This window comes from Electrona antarctica (assembly GCF_951216825.1).
Source record: "Electrona antarctica genome assembly, chromosome: 15".
Taxonomy (NCBI): domain Eukaryota; kingdom Metazoa; phylum Chordata; class Actinopteri; order Myctophiformes; family Myctophidae; genus Electrona; species Electrona antarctica.
This window is the reverse complement of record NC_136796.1, coordinates 47,247,786-47,260,163: the sequence shown is the minus strand read 5'-3', so window position 1 is coordinate 47,260,163 and position 12,378 is coordinate 47,247,786. Positions and strand designations below refer to the sequence as shown.

Here is a 12,378-nt window from a genome sequence, read left to right as displayed (position 1 = left end):
AGGCATACTCATCTCTGCCTGATCGTTTTGGGTCAAACTGACCCCTGTCACCCTTTCTCTCCCATGGGAGTGAACTTCACACCTCCAGACAGCCCATTGTTCAATTCAAAAGACAATGGCTCTACCCCGCTGGGGGGAGAAGGTGTCAACGCGTCTGGAGCTCCAAGGGGAGACGGTAGCCATTGACATTTCAGGAAATAAAGGTCTTTTTGACCTGAAGTCAGCTTGACTGGCCTTACTACAGTCATGCGAGTGATAATTGGTATAATACTTTTATGAGCCACATATCCAACCCAAGATGAAAATGTATCAATCAATCAATCAATCAATCAATCAATCAATCAATCAATCATGGATTTGGGGATCTACCAGGTGGCTCCAATGTGGATCTAAATATGTATGTGTGTCCACAGAGAGAGGTGTGTTGTGACTGAGCAGAACCCTGGACTGAAGACAAACAGTCAAATCACACCGGAACTGAAGACACCCAGTCAAACCACACCTGGACTGAAGACACCAAGTCAAACCACGCCTGGACAAGGTAAAATATGCTAATAAATTGGATGTTCAAACTATTGTCTGTATCAACTATATCCAAGTACAAATAATGAAGCTAAACAACTATAAACTAATCAACTGATATTGTGTCATTACGTTTGTCTGTTTTTCTTAACAAATTGTCCCGTAAAGATATAAAGTTATAAATTAACGTGAATGTTTAAAACATAAAGGTTCTTCTCATTTCAGATGTCAGTCTGCAGGATGATTTGAACGATTATAAGGTCAGTTTGAACAGTCTTGATGAAGTGAAAGACGACATGATGGAAGAGTCTGGAACCTCCCTCACCGGCACCTACTCAGAGCTCTACATCTCAGCAGGAGAGAGTGAAGGGGTTAATCGCCAACATGAGGTGATACAGCTTGAGACAGCTTCCAACATGAAGACCTTCCATGACGAACCAATCAACTGCTGTAAAATCTTTAAGATCCTCCTCCCTGGCAGAAAGACACCCAGTGCAGTTCTGACCAATGGCATCGCTGGCATCGGAAAAACATTCTCTGTGCGCAAGTTTGCTCTGGACTGGGCAAGAGGTTTGGAGAATCAAGATATAGATCTCCTGGTTCCCTTTTCATTCCGGGAGCTGAACTTGGTCAGAGATGAGCAGTACAGTCTTCTCAACCTGATCCATGATTTCCACCCAACATTAAAGAAGGTCACAGCAGAGCAGCTCGCTGCCTGGAAAGTTTGCTTCATCTTTGATGGCCTCGATGAAAGCAGGTTTCCATTGCACTTCGACAACAATGAAATCATCTCTGATGTCACAGTGACATCATCGGTGGATTATCTGTTGACAAACCTCATCAAGAGGAATCTGCTCCCCTCAGCCCTCCTCTGGATAACCACCAGACCTGCAGCAGCCAATCAGATCCCTCCTGCATGTGTTGACATGGTGACAGAAGTGCGAGGGTTCACAGACCCCCAGAAGGAGAAGTACTTCAGGAAGAGATTCAGTGAAGAGAATCTGGCCGACAGAGTCCTCTCACACTTGAAGACATCGCGGACCCTCCACATCATGTGTTACATCCCACTCTTCTGTTGGATCATTGCTACTGTTCTGCTGGACATGTTGAGGACACACACCACGATAGGACAGCTGCCCAAGACCCTGACTGAGATGTGCTGCCACTTCCTGTTGGTTCTGACAAACAGGAAGAAGCAGAAGTATGATGAGACTCATGATGTGAACAAGAAAGAAAAAGAAAAGGGGACACAACAGCAGCTCACAAAGACTGACAGTGATGTTCTTCTGAATCTGGGCAAGCTGGCATGTAAACATCTGGAGAAAAGTAGCATCATGTTCTACCAAGAAGACCTGGAAGAGTGTGGTCTTGATGTGAAAGACGCCTCGCTGTACTCAGGAGTGTGCACACAAATCTTCAAAAGAGAGGGTGTGCTGTTTCAGAAAACGGTCTACAGCTTTGTTCATCTGAGCATCCAGGAGTTTCTGGCTGCAGTCTACCTGTTCCACTGTTTCACACAGAAGAACATGGAGGTACTGAAGACATTCTTGGGAGATAAATACTACAGTATCAGCTCCCTCTCCGACTTCCTGAAAGCTGCTATGGAAAAATCCATGAAGAATAAAAATGGCCACCTGGACCTCTTTGTTCGCTTCCTTCATGGCCTCTCACTGGAGTCCAACCAGAGTCTGTTAGGAGGTCTGCTGGGTCAGACAGAGAACAGTCCAGAGGAGATCCAGAAAGCCATCCAGAACCTGAAGAGGATGTTAACTTGTGATGCCTCTCCTGACAGATGTATCAACATGTTCCACTGTTTGATGGAGATGAACGACCACTCATTACATCAGGAGATCCAACAGTACCTGAAGTCAGAGAACAGAACAGAGAAACTGTCTGAGATCCAGTGTTCAGCTCTGGCCGTCATGCTGCAGATGTCAGAGGAGGTTCTGGAAGAGTTGGACCTGGACAAATACAACACATCAGAGGAGGGGCGAAGGAGACTGGTCCCAGCTGTGAGGAACTGCAGAAAGTCTCGGTTAGTAGTTACCTGCCAATCATGCCATATTACGTCACATGAAAACCAACACTCGACTGCCAAGCATGCAATACTTCGTCCTATGCTCCTTTCAGTGGTTTATGATAGATGGCGCTCTTCACCAACGTATGGATGATACTAGGTTGCTAGGCAACAGATACAACCAACATATGGATGATACTAGGTTGCTAGGCAACAGATAAAACCAACGCATGGATGATACTAGGTTGCTAGGCAACAGATACAACCGGAAATGAACCGGACGTGAAAAGTCTGCCTCTCTTCCGCCTCAATGTAAACAGATTTTTAAAATGCATTTACGTTTTTCCGCACATCATCTCTCTGAGAGCAGGCTCGCCTATGCCAAAAAAAATCTAAGTGACAGGTTGAAACAAGCGTTTAAATCGCTTCTCAGCCTGTGCCATGTTTCCCAATGTCAACCCCATCTGCATGCGCAGTACTGCTTCAATGTCAACCCTGTCCGCATGCACAGTACTACTTCAATGTCAACCCTGTCCGCATGCACAGTACTGCTTCAATGTCAACCCTGTCCGCATGCACAGTACTCAATGTCAACCCTGTCCGCATGCACAGTACTACTTCAATGTCAACCCTGTCCGCATGCACAGTACTGCTTCAATGTCAACCCTGTCCGCATGCGCAGTACTCAATGTCAACCCTGTCTGCATGCATAGTACTGCTTCAATGTCAACCCTGTCTGCATGCAAAGTACTGCTTCAATGTCAACCCTGTCTGCATGCAAAGTACTGCTTCAATGTCAACCCTGTCTGCATGCGCAGTACTGCTTCAATGTCAACCCTGTCTGCATGCACAGTACTGCTTCAATGTCAACCCTGTCTGCATGAGTGTTGTTTTTGGCACCACATTTTCATTTTGTTTTAGTCACATTTTAGTCACCTGGAATAATTTAGTTTTAGTCTAGTTTTAGTCGACTAAATGTCATAAGATTTTAGCCGATTAAATCTCCAGTTGATTCAGTCGAACAAAATGTATTTTGGCGGGCCTTGATGCCGTCATAATGACTGTTTTTAGACTTGCTGAAAATAGATGATCTACAAGCGCACAACGTCTCGCAGCGTGACGCATTGTGAGTTTTTAGATCGGCTATTTTCAGCATGCAACTAATTGTAAAATGACTTATACTGGATCCACTTCCTAACATTTTAGTCTAGTTTTTATTTGTTGCTGGAATTGTCAGTATATTTAGTCTTAGTTTTAGTCATCGTAGCTTAGTTTTTATTTAGTTTCCATTTAGTCAGTGGAAAAAGGTAGTAGACAAGCATTTTTCATCTTAGTTTTAGTCAACTAAATCAACACTGGTCTGCATGCACGGTACTGCTTCCGTAAGATTGACATTGTGAAAACATGGCACAGTATACAGTAACTTCATAAGTGATTTAAACACTGTTTCAACCTGTTACTTAGATGTTCTTGGCCACTAAAAAATAAAACATCTGAGAGCATACTGTAGTTTAAACACTCGTTTCAACCTGTTACTTAGATGTTCTTGGCCACTAAAAAATCACACCCGTGTGAACTGAGTGGTGCAACTCCCCCCCTTACCCCCCCCCTCTCTCGCTCTCATTAGTAGGCAACAGTACAGCACTATTTCTCTCTCTCTGTTTCTGGCACGACAGCGCCCCTACTGGTACTCATGAGTCACACATGAGTCACACACAAACATAGGTTAACACGAGTCACATAGGTGTCACACGGTCACGGACATTGCTGTTCCTTGGAGTGGTTGCACCACTCAAAAATAAAACATCTGAGAGCATACTGTAGGTTATGACATTCTTTTGACAATATTGGGGGAAATCAAACTAACGTTCAGTCTTCATTTCACACCTTCTACTGCTTTGATATCTACATTGTTTTCTTCCTCTGTTATTCTGTGCTGTCAAGTGGTGTTGTCTATTCCAGGGGTTCTCAACGTCTTTGTCTGGGGAGCCCCGATAATGCTTTGGCCATGTCTCGCGAATGACAGTGAACGACGTATCATTTGTTTTTATAATCTCTTATTTAATCTGCATTTACAGACTTGTTGGCTGTAAACTCAGAAAGACAGAGGTTGAAGTTGTGTCTTCAGCTCTCATCTCTAATCCTTCCCATTTGAGAGAATTGGACCTCAGTGAAAACGACCTGCAGGACTCGGGACTCTGTGCTTCACTGAAGAGCCCACACTGTAGACTGGAAGTTCTAAAGTAAGATACATTTACCACATTCATTGTCATCACTTCTGTTTATTATGCACTGTATAATGTGAATATAATATGAATGCTGTGGTGAGAATATTAATAAGCTTGATATCATGGTAACCCAAGCCTATGTGCCTGAGTAGACGTTAAAATTACCCCAAACATGTTTCAAAGTGTAATATCCCTTTAACGCAAGCTACTTGTCTTTGTCATACAAAAGGGTTGCACACTGGAAATAGCTGATCTACAAGCTCACAATGCATCAAGGATCCAACACTTGTGAGCTTGTAGATTGGCTATTTTCGACAAGCTTTACAGGAGTACGCCATAGGACAACACATAATCAATATCCTGCACCTACTGTACCAATCAATTATCATTATATTAGTCTATAGGCCTGTGGTTCCCAAACGATGATTAGCTTAATGTGCAACTAGTGTGTTTTCTCACTCAACAGTAAACACACCAACATACAGTTTAAGTGTATACAGACTAGTATCTGCACATTTATAAAGGTACAATTTAATGACTTTTAAAACATTTTTAAAACCAAATTGGTAAATTGGCAAATATTACAGAAGACGCAAACACAATATGTATCTGTGCAGCCGAGTCAAACTAAATTGAATGCCTACAATTCTTGCTTGTCAGGGTATTGGGTCCTCAGTTCAAATCATTATTTAGGTATATATATTTTGTTAATAATGTATATTTAATCTGTATTTACAGACTTGCTGGCTGTAAACTCAGAAAGACAGACGTTAAAGTTGTGTCTTCAGCTCTCAGCTCTAATCTTTCCCATTTGAGAGAATTGGACCTCAGTGAAAACGACCTGCAGGACTCAGGACTAGTGGAGCTGCTCTGTGCTTCACTGAAGAGCCCACACTGTAGACTGGAAGTTCTAAAGTAAGATACATTTACCACATTTATTTTGATCACTTCTGTTTTATCATGTAGCCTACTGTATTATGTGAATATAATATGAATGCTGTGGTGAGAATGTATTAATAAGCTTGATATCATGGTAACCCAAGCCTACATGTGCCTGAGTAGATTAGTTATATTAGTTAAAATTACCCCAAGGTTCAAGGTTCAAGGTTCAACTTTATTGTCAACAATACCAGTTACAGGGTAAAAGGCACGTGAAATTCATTGTGCGTTAAAAGACCATACAACAGCTACAGTCTAGTGTCAAATAATCTGTATAAAGAACTAAGTGCAGGTTAAAACTAACATCTCTAAAGTACACAACTACTGAAAGTGCAAGATCACAGTTGTAAAAATGCAGAAGGCCTTAGGCATATTGCCATATAGTCCGGGCCTTGTAGTGTTCAGTGTCTGTTCCCAAATATGTTTCAAAGTGTAATGTCGCTTTAAGGCGAATGTAACGTCTACTTCATCATATAACAGAGTTTCTCACAACGCGTTGAGGAGCTTGTAGATCAGCTATTTTTGACTTGAGACCCGTTGTAGCTACGTCACAGTTATCAAACGTATTAATTATATTATAATAATTCATATTAATATTATGGAAGAAAGTAGCAAATACCGTGAAAATAGCCGATCTGCAAGCTCACTGTGAGGTGTTATGAGCTTGTAGTTTGGTAATATTTTCACATGAATGTAGTGCCTACAACTCCAAGTGCTTCTAAGGGTGGGGGTCCCAGTTCAAATATTATTTTGGGGGGTCCCCAGTTCAAATATCATTTTTTTGTGGGTCAGCTATAGGGTTTGTTTTAATGGAACTAAAGCATCCAGGTGTGAAGGCACCCTAAGTGGGACAAGAGAGTCCTTTAATAGATGGCTGTAAGCAGGTTCTAAATCCAGGATTAATGCATATTATAAATGTGTTATTTATGAATTTATTCATTCATTAATCTATGTATGTTTTCATTTGGTGTTTCAGACTGGCTCACTGCGGCTTGTCAGAGAGATGCTGTGAAGCTCTGGCCTCAGCTGTAAACTCTAATCCCTCCCTAAGAGAGTTGGACCTGAGCCTCAACGTGGTGAATGATTCAGTCCTGGAGAACTGCAAGTGAGTAGACTTGGGCTGTGTCCATGTTGGACAGTGCAGTGTTAACAGTGTATTCACTCTGACACGACGTCACAATAGAGAGCTATGTCTACATATGCTATCTAAATTACATATTTTGGCCATTGAACTTGCCTGTAAGGTCGTCGAGGCTAGGGCAAGTGCTACAGCAAGTGCTACGGGCTAAGATGGTGGAGTCTGCAAGAGGTGGTTTTCAGAGTCTGAAGAGGTATAGAGATCCAAACTGGGCAGCAGTGAGTATGTCTGGATGAGCTGCAGGGCCAAGATAATGATAGGAGAAACACCGTAGTGTCAGCTAGTGGAGACGTTGTGTTAGACAGTTAGACATTGATGCATTGTTGTTCTACTTCCTACAGAGTAAAACACTGTAGTGTCAGCTAGTGGATACGTTGTGTTAGACAGTTAGATATTGATGCATTGTTGTTCTAATTCCTACAGAGTGAAACACTGTAGTGTCAGCTAGTGGATACGTTGTGTTAGACAGTTAGATATTGATGCATTGTTGTTCTAATTCCTACAGAGTGAAACACTGTATAGTGTCTGTCAGCTAGTGGAGACGTTGTGTTAGACAGTTAGACATTGATTCATTGTTGTTCTACTTCCTACAGAGTGAAACACTGTAGTGTCAGCTAGTGGATACGTTGTGTTAGACAGTTAGATATTGATGCATTGTTGTTCTACTTCCTACAGAGTGAAACATGGAGGAGAAGATTGGCTTACTAACCCTCAACTGAGTCAACTCATTACAAAACGTGAGTATCTGTCTATCTGTGTCAACATATCACACATTAACATTTTATACACTGTTGTATACTTGGTTGATGTTGTCCTGAAAACTCTTGTGCTCTCTACTCTGTGCTCTTGGCCTGGTCCTTAACACCATCATGATAAGGTCAAATTATGTCAAATTCTAAATTTACTTGAGTGAAAGTACCAAAAGTAGAAAGTACTCTTCATGCAGAATCTCCCATTTCAAGTTTTTAAATGTATAAAAATCTTTTGAGAAACAATGGGCCTCATTCACTAATATGCACCGCGATGCGAGTCATGCGACGCATTGTGAGCTTGTAGATCGGCTATTTTCAAATGACCAAAATGTATATGGCCTAATAAGTGGGTAATGTATGTTTTGTAATAATAATACAAATCTACAAAGTAACTAGTAACTAAATGTAATGGAGTAAAAGTACAATATTTGGAATCTGAGATGTATTGGAGTAGAAATAAAAGTGTTGGATATTGGAAATACTCAAGTAAAGTATTGTAGCGTTTATACGTTCCCTCAAGCTGACTCACTAACTTAGAAAATAAAGGGAGGAAACAGGATTGACGTTTTAACCAGAGAACTGGGTTTTATTGCACTTTTAATACAGGCTAGAACTGGGTTGGGAGGTTTTAATACAGGCTACAACTGGGTTGGGAGGTTTTAATACAGGCTAAAACTGGGTTGGGAGTTTTTATAATACATGCTAAAACTGGGTTGGGAGTTTTTAATACAGGCTAAAACTGGGTTGCGAGGGTGCCGAAAAATAACAAAGAGTCTCTCTGTCTGTCTCTGTCTAGGCTAGTCTCTCTCTGCCCACTGTCAGTGTGTCACTTCCTTTATAATTATAAAATAACAAAGAGTCTCTCTGTCTGTCTCTGTCTAGGCTAGTCTTTCTCTGCCCACTGTCAGTGTGTCACTTCCTTTATACTCATAAAATAACAAAGAGTCTCTGTCTGTCTCTGTCTAGGCTAGTCTCTCTCTGCCCACTGTCAGTGTGTCACTTCCTTTATAATTATAAAATAACAAAGAGTCTCTGTCTGTCTCTGTCTAGGCTAGTCTCTCTCTACCCACTGTCAGTGTGTCACTTCCTTTATAATTATAAAATAACAAAGAGTCTCTGTCTGTCTCTGTCTAGGCTAGTCTCTCTCTACCCACTGTCAGTGTGTCACTTCCTTTATAATTATAAAATAACAAAGAGTCTCTGTCTGTCTCTGTCTAGGCTAGTCTCTCTCTGCCCACTGTCAGTGTGTCACTTCCTTTATACTTATAAAATAACAAAGAGTCTGTCTCTGTCTGTCTCTGTCAAAGTGTCTAGGCTAGTCTCTCTCTGCCCACTGTCAGTGTGTCACTTCCTTTATAATTATAAAATAACAAAGAGTCTCTCTGTCTGTCTCTGTCTAGGCTAGTCTCTCTCTGCCCACTGTCAGTGTGTCACTTCCTTTATAATTATAAAATAACAAAGAGTCTCTCTGTCTGTCTCTGTCTAGGCTAGTCTCTCTCTGCCCACTGTCAGTGTGTCACTTCCTTTATAATTATGAAATAACAAAGAGTCTCTGTCTGTCTCTGTCTAGGCTAGTCTCTCTCTGCCCACTGTCAGTGTGTCTTCACCAACCACCTTCGCAGGGACGTGCAGAGAGTGTTAGGGAGGCAGGGGCTGACATCCCGTAAGAGGGCACTAGTAGACAAAAATAGCGAAAATAGCAGATCTACAAGATCACAACCCGTCGCGCTGCGACGCGTTGAGAGCTTGTAGGATCAGCTATTTCCAGGGTGCAACCCAGCACCCTTTAGCTAGTGGAGATGCGGTGTAACGACATGGATTTCTAAACAAATTTGTTCAATGCAAAATGCTGCGTTCAAGTTCAAGAGACTTCGGAAAAAAAGTTAATTCTCCTGAATGCTGCCTTCCGGCATGGAATGGAAACGAGTGGCATTTTCATTTCTTTCACCCTAGTAAATGCTGCATTCGTGGTCTGGAAAGGGCAGTTGTTTTACAAACTGGTAAAAGGGCAGGGGCTGAAGCCCCCTTTGATGTCTATGTGTGTACGTCCCTGCACCTTCGCCCATTGCTTTAACCCACTCTAGCTTGACCTATCACTGCATACCTGAACTAGGCACCTCCTCCCCCCATGACACCCCCTCCCCCCACTTCCCAGGGGGTCCCCAGATGATTGTGGGGGTCCCCAGATGGTTGTGGGAGGTCCCCAGATGATTGTGGGGGTTCCCAGATGGTTGTGGGAGGTCCCCAGATGATTGTGGGAGGTCCGCAGATGATTGTGGGGGTTCCCAGATGATTGTGTGGGGTCCCCAGATGATTGTGGGAGGTCCCCCAGATGATTGTGGGAGGTCCCCAGATGATTGTGGGGGTTCCCAGATGGTTGTGGGAGGTCCCCAGATGGTTGTGGGAGGTCCCCAGATGGTTATGGGGGGTCCCCAGATGGTTGTGGGGTGTCCCCAGATGATTATGGCGAAATTGGCCAAAAATTTCAAATATTGCGTAAGAAAGTGGAAAATATTGTGTAAATAGCAGATCTACAAGCTCACAATGCCTCAAACTAAATGTAACGCCTACAATTCCATGTGCTTGTCAGTGTGGGGAGGTCCCCAGTTAAAATATGATTATTTTGGGGGGCCCCAGTTCAACTATGATTATTATGGGGGGTCCCCAGTTCAAATGATTATTTTGGGGCTCCCCAGTTCAATGATGAATATTTTGGGGGGTCTCCAGTTCAAATGGTAATTTTTGGGGCTCCCCAGTTCAAATGATTATTTTTTTTTGGGGGGGGGTCCCCAGTTCAAATATGATTATTTTGGGAGGTCCCCAGTTCAAGGGATCCCCAGGTCAAATATGATTATTTTGGGGGGTCCCCAGTTCAAATATGATTATTTTGGGGGGTCCCCAGTTCAATTATGATTATTTTGGGGGGTCTCCAGTTCAAATATGATTATTTTGGGGGGTCCCCAGTTCAATTATGATTATTTTGGGGGGTCTCCAGTTCAAATATGATTATTTTGGGGGGTCCCCAGTTCAAATAATGATTATTTTGGGGGGTCTCCAGTTCAAATATGATTATTTTGGGGGGTATCCAGTTCAAATATGATTATTTTGGGGGGTCTCCAGTTCAAATAATTATTTTGGGGGGGTCCCCAGTTCAAGGGATCCCAAGTTCAAATATGATTATTTTGGGGGGTCCCCAGTTCAATTATGATTATTTTGGGGGGGTCTCCAGTTCAAATATGATTATTTTGGGGGGTCTCCAGTTCAATTATGATTATTTTGGGGGGTCTCCAGTTCAAATATGATTATTTTGGGGGTCTCCAGTTCAAATGATTATTTTTGGGGGGTCCCCAGTTCAAATATGATTATTTTGAGAGGTCCCCAGTTCAAGGGATCCCCAGTTCAAATATGATTATTTTTGGGGGTCCCCAGTTCAATTATGATTATTTTGGGGGGTCTCCAGTTCAAATATGATTATTTTGGGGGTCCCCAGTTCAAATAATGATTATTTTGGGGGGTCTCCAGTTCAAATATGATTATTTTGAGGGGTCCCCAGTTCAAATAAAATCACACTGTGTGGAGACTGTAAGACATTCTGCCCCATGGTCGTTGGCCTCTAACCCTTCACCCAACAGTAGATCAGTGTGTGTGTGTGTGTGTGTGTGTCTGTGTGCGTGTGCGTGTGCGTGTGCGCGTGTGTGTGTGTGTGTGTGTGTGTGTGTGTGTGTGTGTGTGTGTGTGTGTGTGTGTGTGTGTGTGTGTGTGTGTGTGTGTGTGTGTGTGTGTGTGTGTCAGTCAGTGAATGATGTATTTAATGTTTACTGTGTTGTTTTCTCATCAGATTTCCATCGTCTCACACTGGACACAAACACAGCACACAGAGACCTCTCTCTGTCTGAGGACAACAGGAAGGTCACACGGAGGTCAGGGGGTCAGGGTCCTCCTGATCACCCCGACAGGTTTGATGTCTGGTATCAGGTTCTGAGTACACAGAGTGTGACTGGACGCTGTTCCTGGGAGGTAGAGTGCAGTGAAGGGGTTGATATAGGAGTGGCTGACAGAACAATCAGCAGGAAAGGAAGTGGTGATGACTGTAGGCTTGGAGGCAATGACAAGTCCTGGAGTCTGGTCTGTGATGGTTGTAATGGTACCAGTTACTCTGTCAGACACAACGGACAGAATACTGTCCTCCCTGTCAGAGCCTCTAAAGGCTCCAACAGAGTATCAGTGTATGTGGACCGTCCCGCTGGGACTCTGTCCTTCTACACAGTGTGCTCTGACTCACTGAGACACCTGTACACCTTCCAGACCACGTCCACTGGACCTCTCTATGCTGGGTTTGGGTTAGGCTTTGCCTCCTCAGTGTGTCTGTGTGAGCAGAGATAGAGTCTCTATGTGAGGGTGACATCATCAGGTCGCCATAGTTACTCAACATGTTTGAGTGAGTGCAGGTTGTCATGGTTACCACCGTCGCCACGGGGTACTTTGACACTATAGCCGAGCCTGACATCATGGACTCCATATTTGGGCATGAGTAACTGATGACATCACGGTGACATCATCGTGATGATGTAATACGCATCACAGTGACATTACAGCTCCTGGACGTTGTCACGTCAACACCCCCCATGTATTTGACCTTTGACCCAATGCATTGTGAGCTTGTAGATCTGATATGTTCAAATAGCAAAGTAATATATGGTTAATATTTGATCATTTAGCTTCTAGGACCCCCTGGAACCCCCTCAAGGACCCCCGGGGGACCCTGGACCACACTTTCAGAAC

General features: G+C 43.1%; 1 protein-coding gene across 1 annotated transcript; it reads left to right on the top strand.

Annotated features, from left to right (window-relative positions):
- The first annotated feature begins 438 nt into the window (after positions 1–438).
- Positions 439–12,058, top strand: LOC306938667 (protein NLRC3-like). The gene is made up of 6 exons (XM_079522934.1): positions 439–541; positions 748–2,561; positions 5,597–5,682; positions 6,683–6,811; positions 7,520–7,581; positions 11,435–12,058. The coding sequence occupies exons 2-6, from the start codon at positions 819–821 to the stop codon at positions 11,977–11,979; spliced, it is 2,565 nt and encodes an 854-aa protein (XP_079379060.1). The 5' UTR covers positions 439–541; positions 748–818; the 3' UTR covers positions 11,980–12,058.
- The last annotated feature ends 320 nt before the right edge of the window (positions 12,059–12,378 follow it).

Excerpts from the sequence above, each read along its gene's own strand:
- LOC306938667 (XM_079522934.1), top strand. The coding sequence starts at position 819 with ATGATGGAAGAGTCTGGAACCTCCCTCACCGGCACCTACTCAGAGCTC. Across the intron at positions 5,683-6,682 it reads TGTAGACTGGAAGTTCTAAA|ACTGGCTCACTGCGGCTTGT; the intron begins GTAAGATACATT and ends TTGGTGTTTCAG. Across the intron at positions 7,582-11,434 it reads GAGTCAACTCATTACAAAAC|ATTTCCATCGTCTCACACTG; the intron begins GTGAGTATCTGT and ends TTTTCTCATCAG.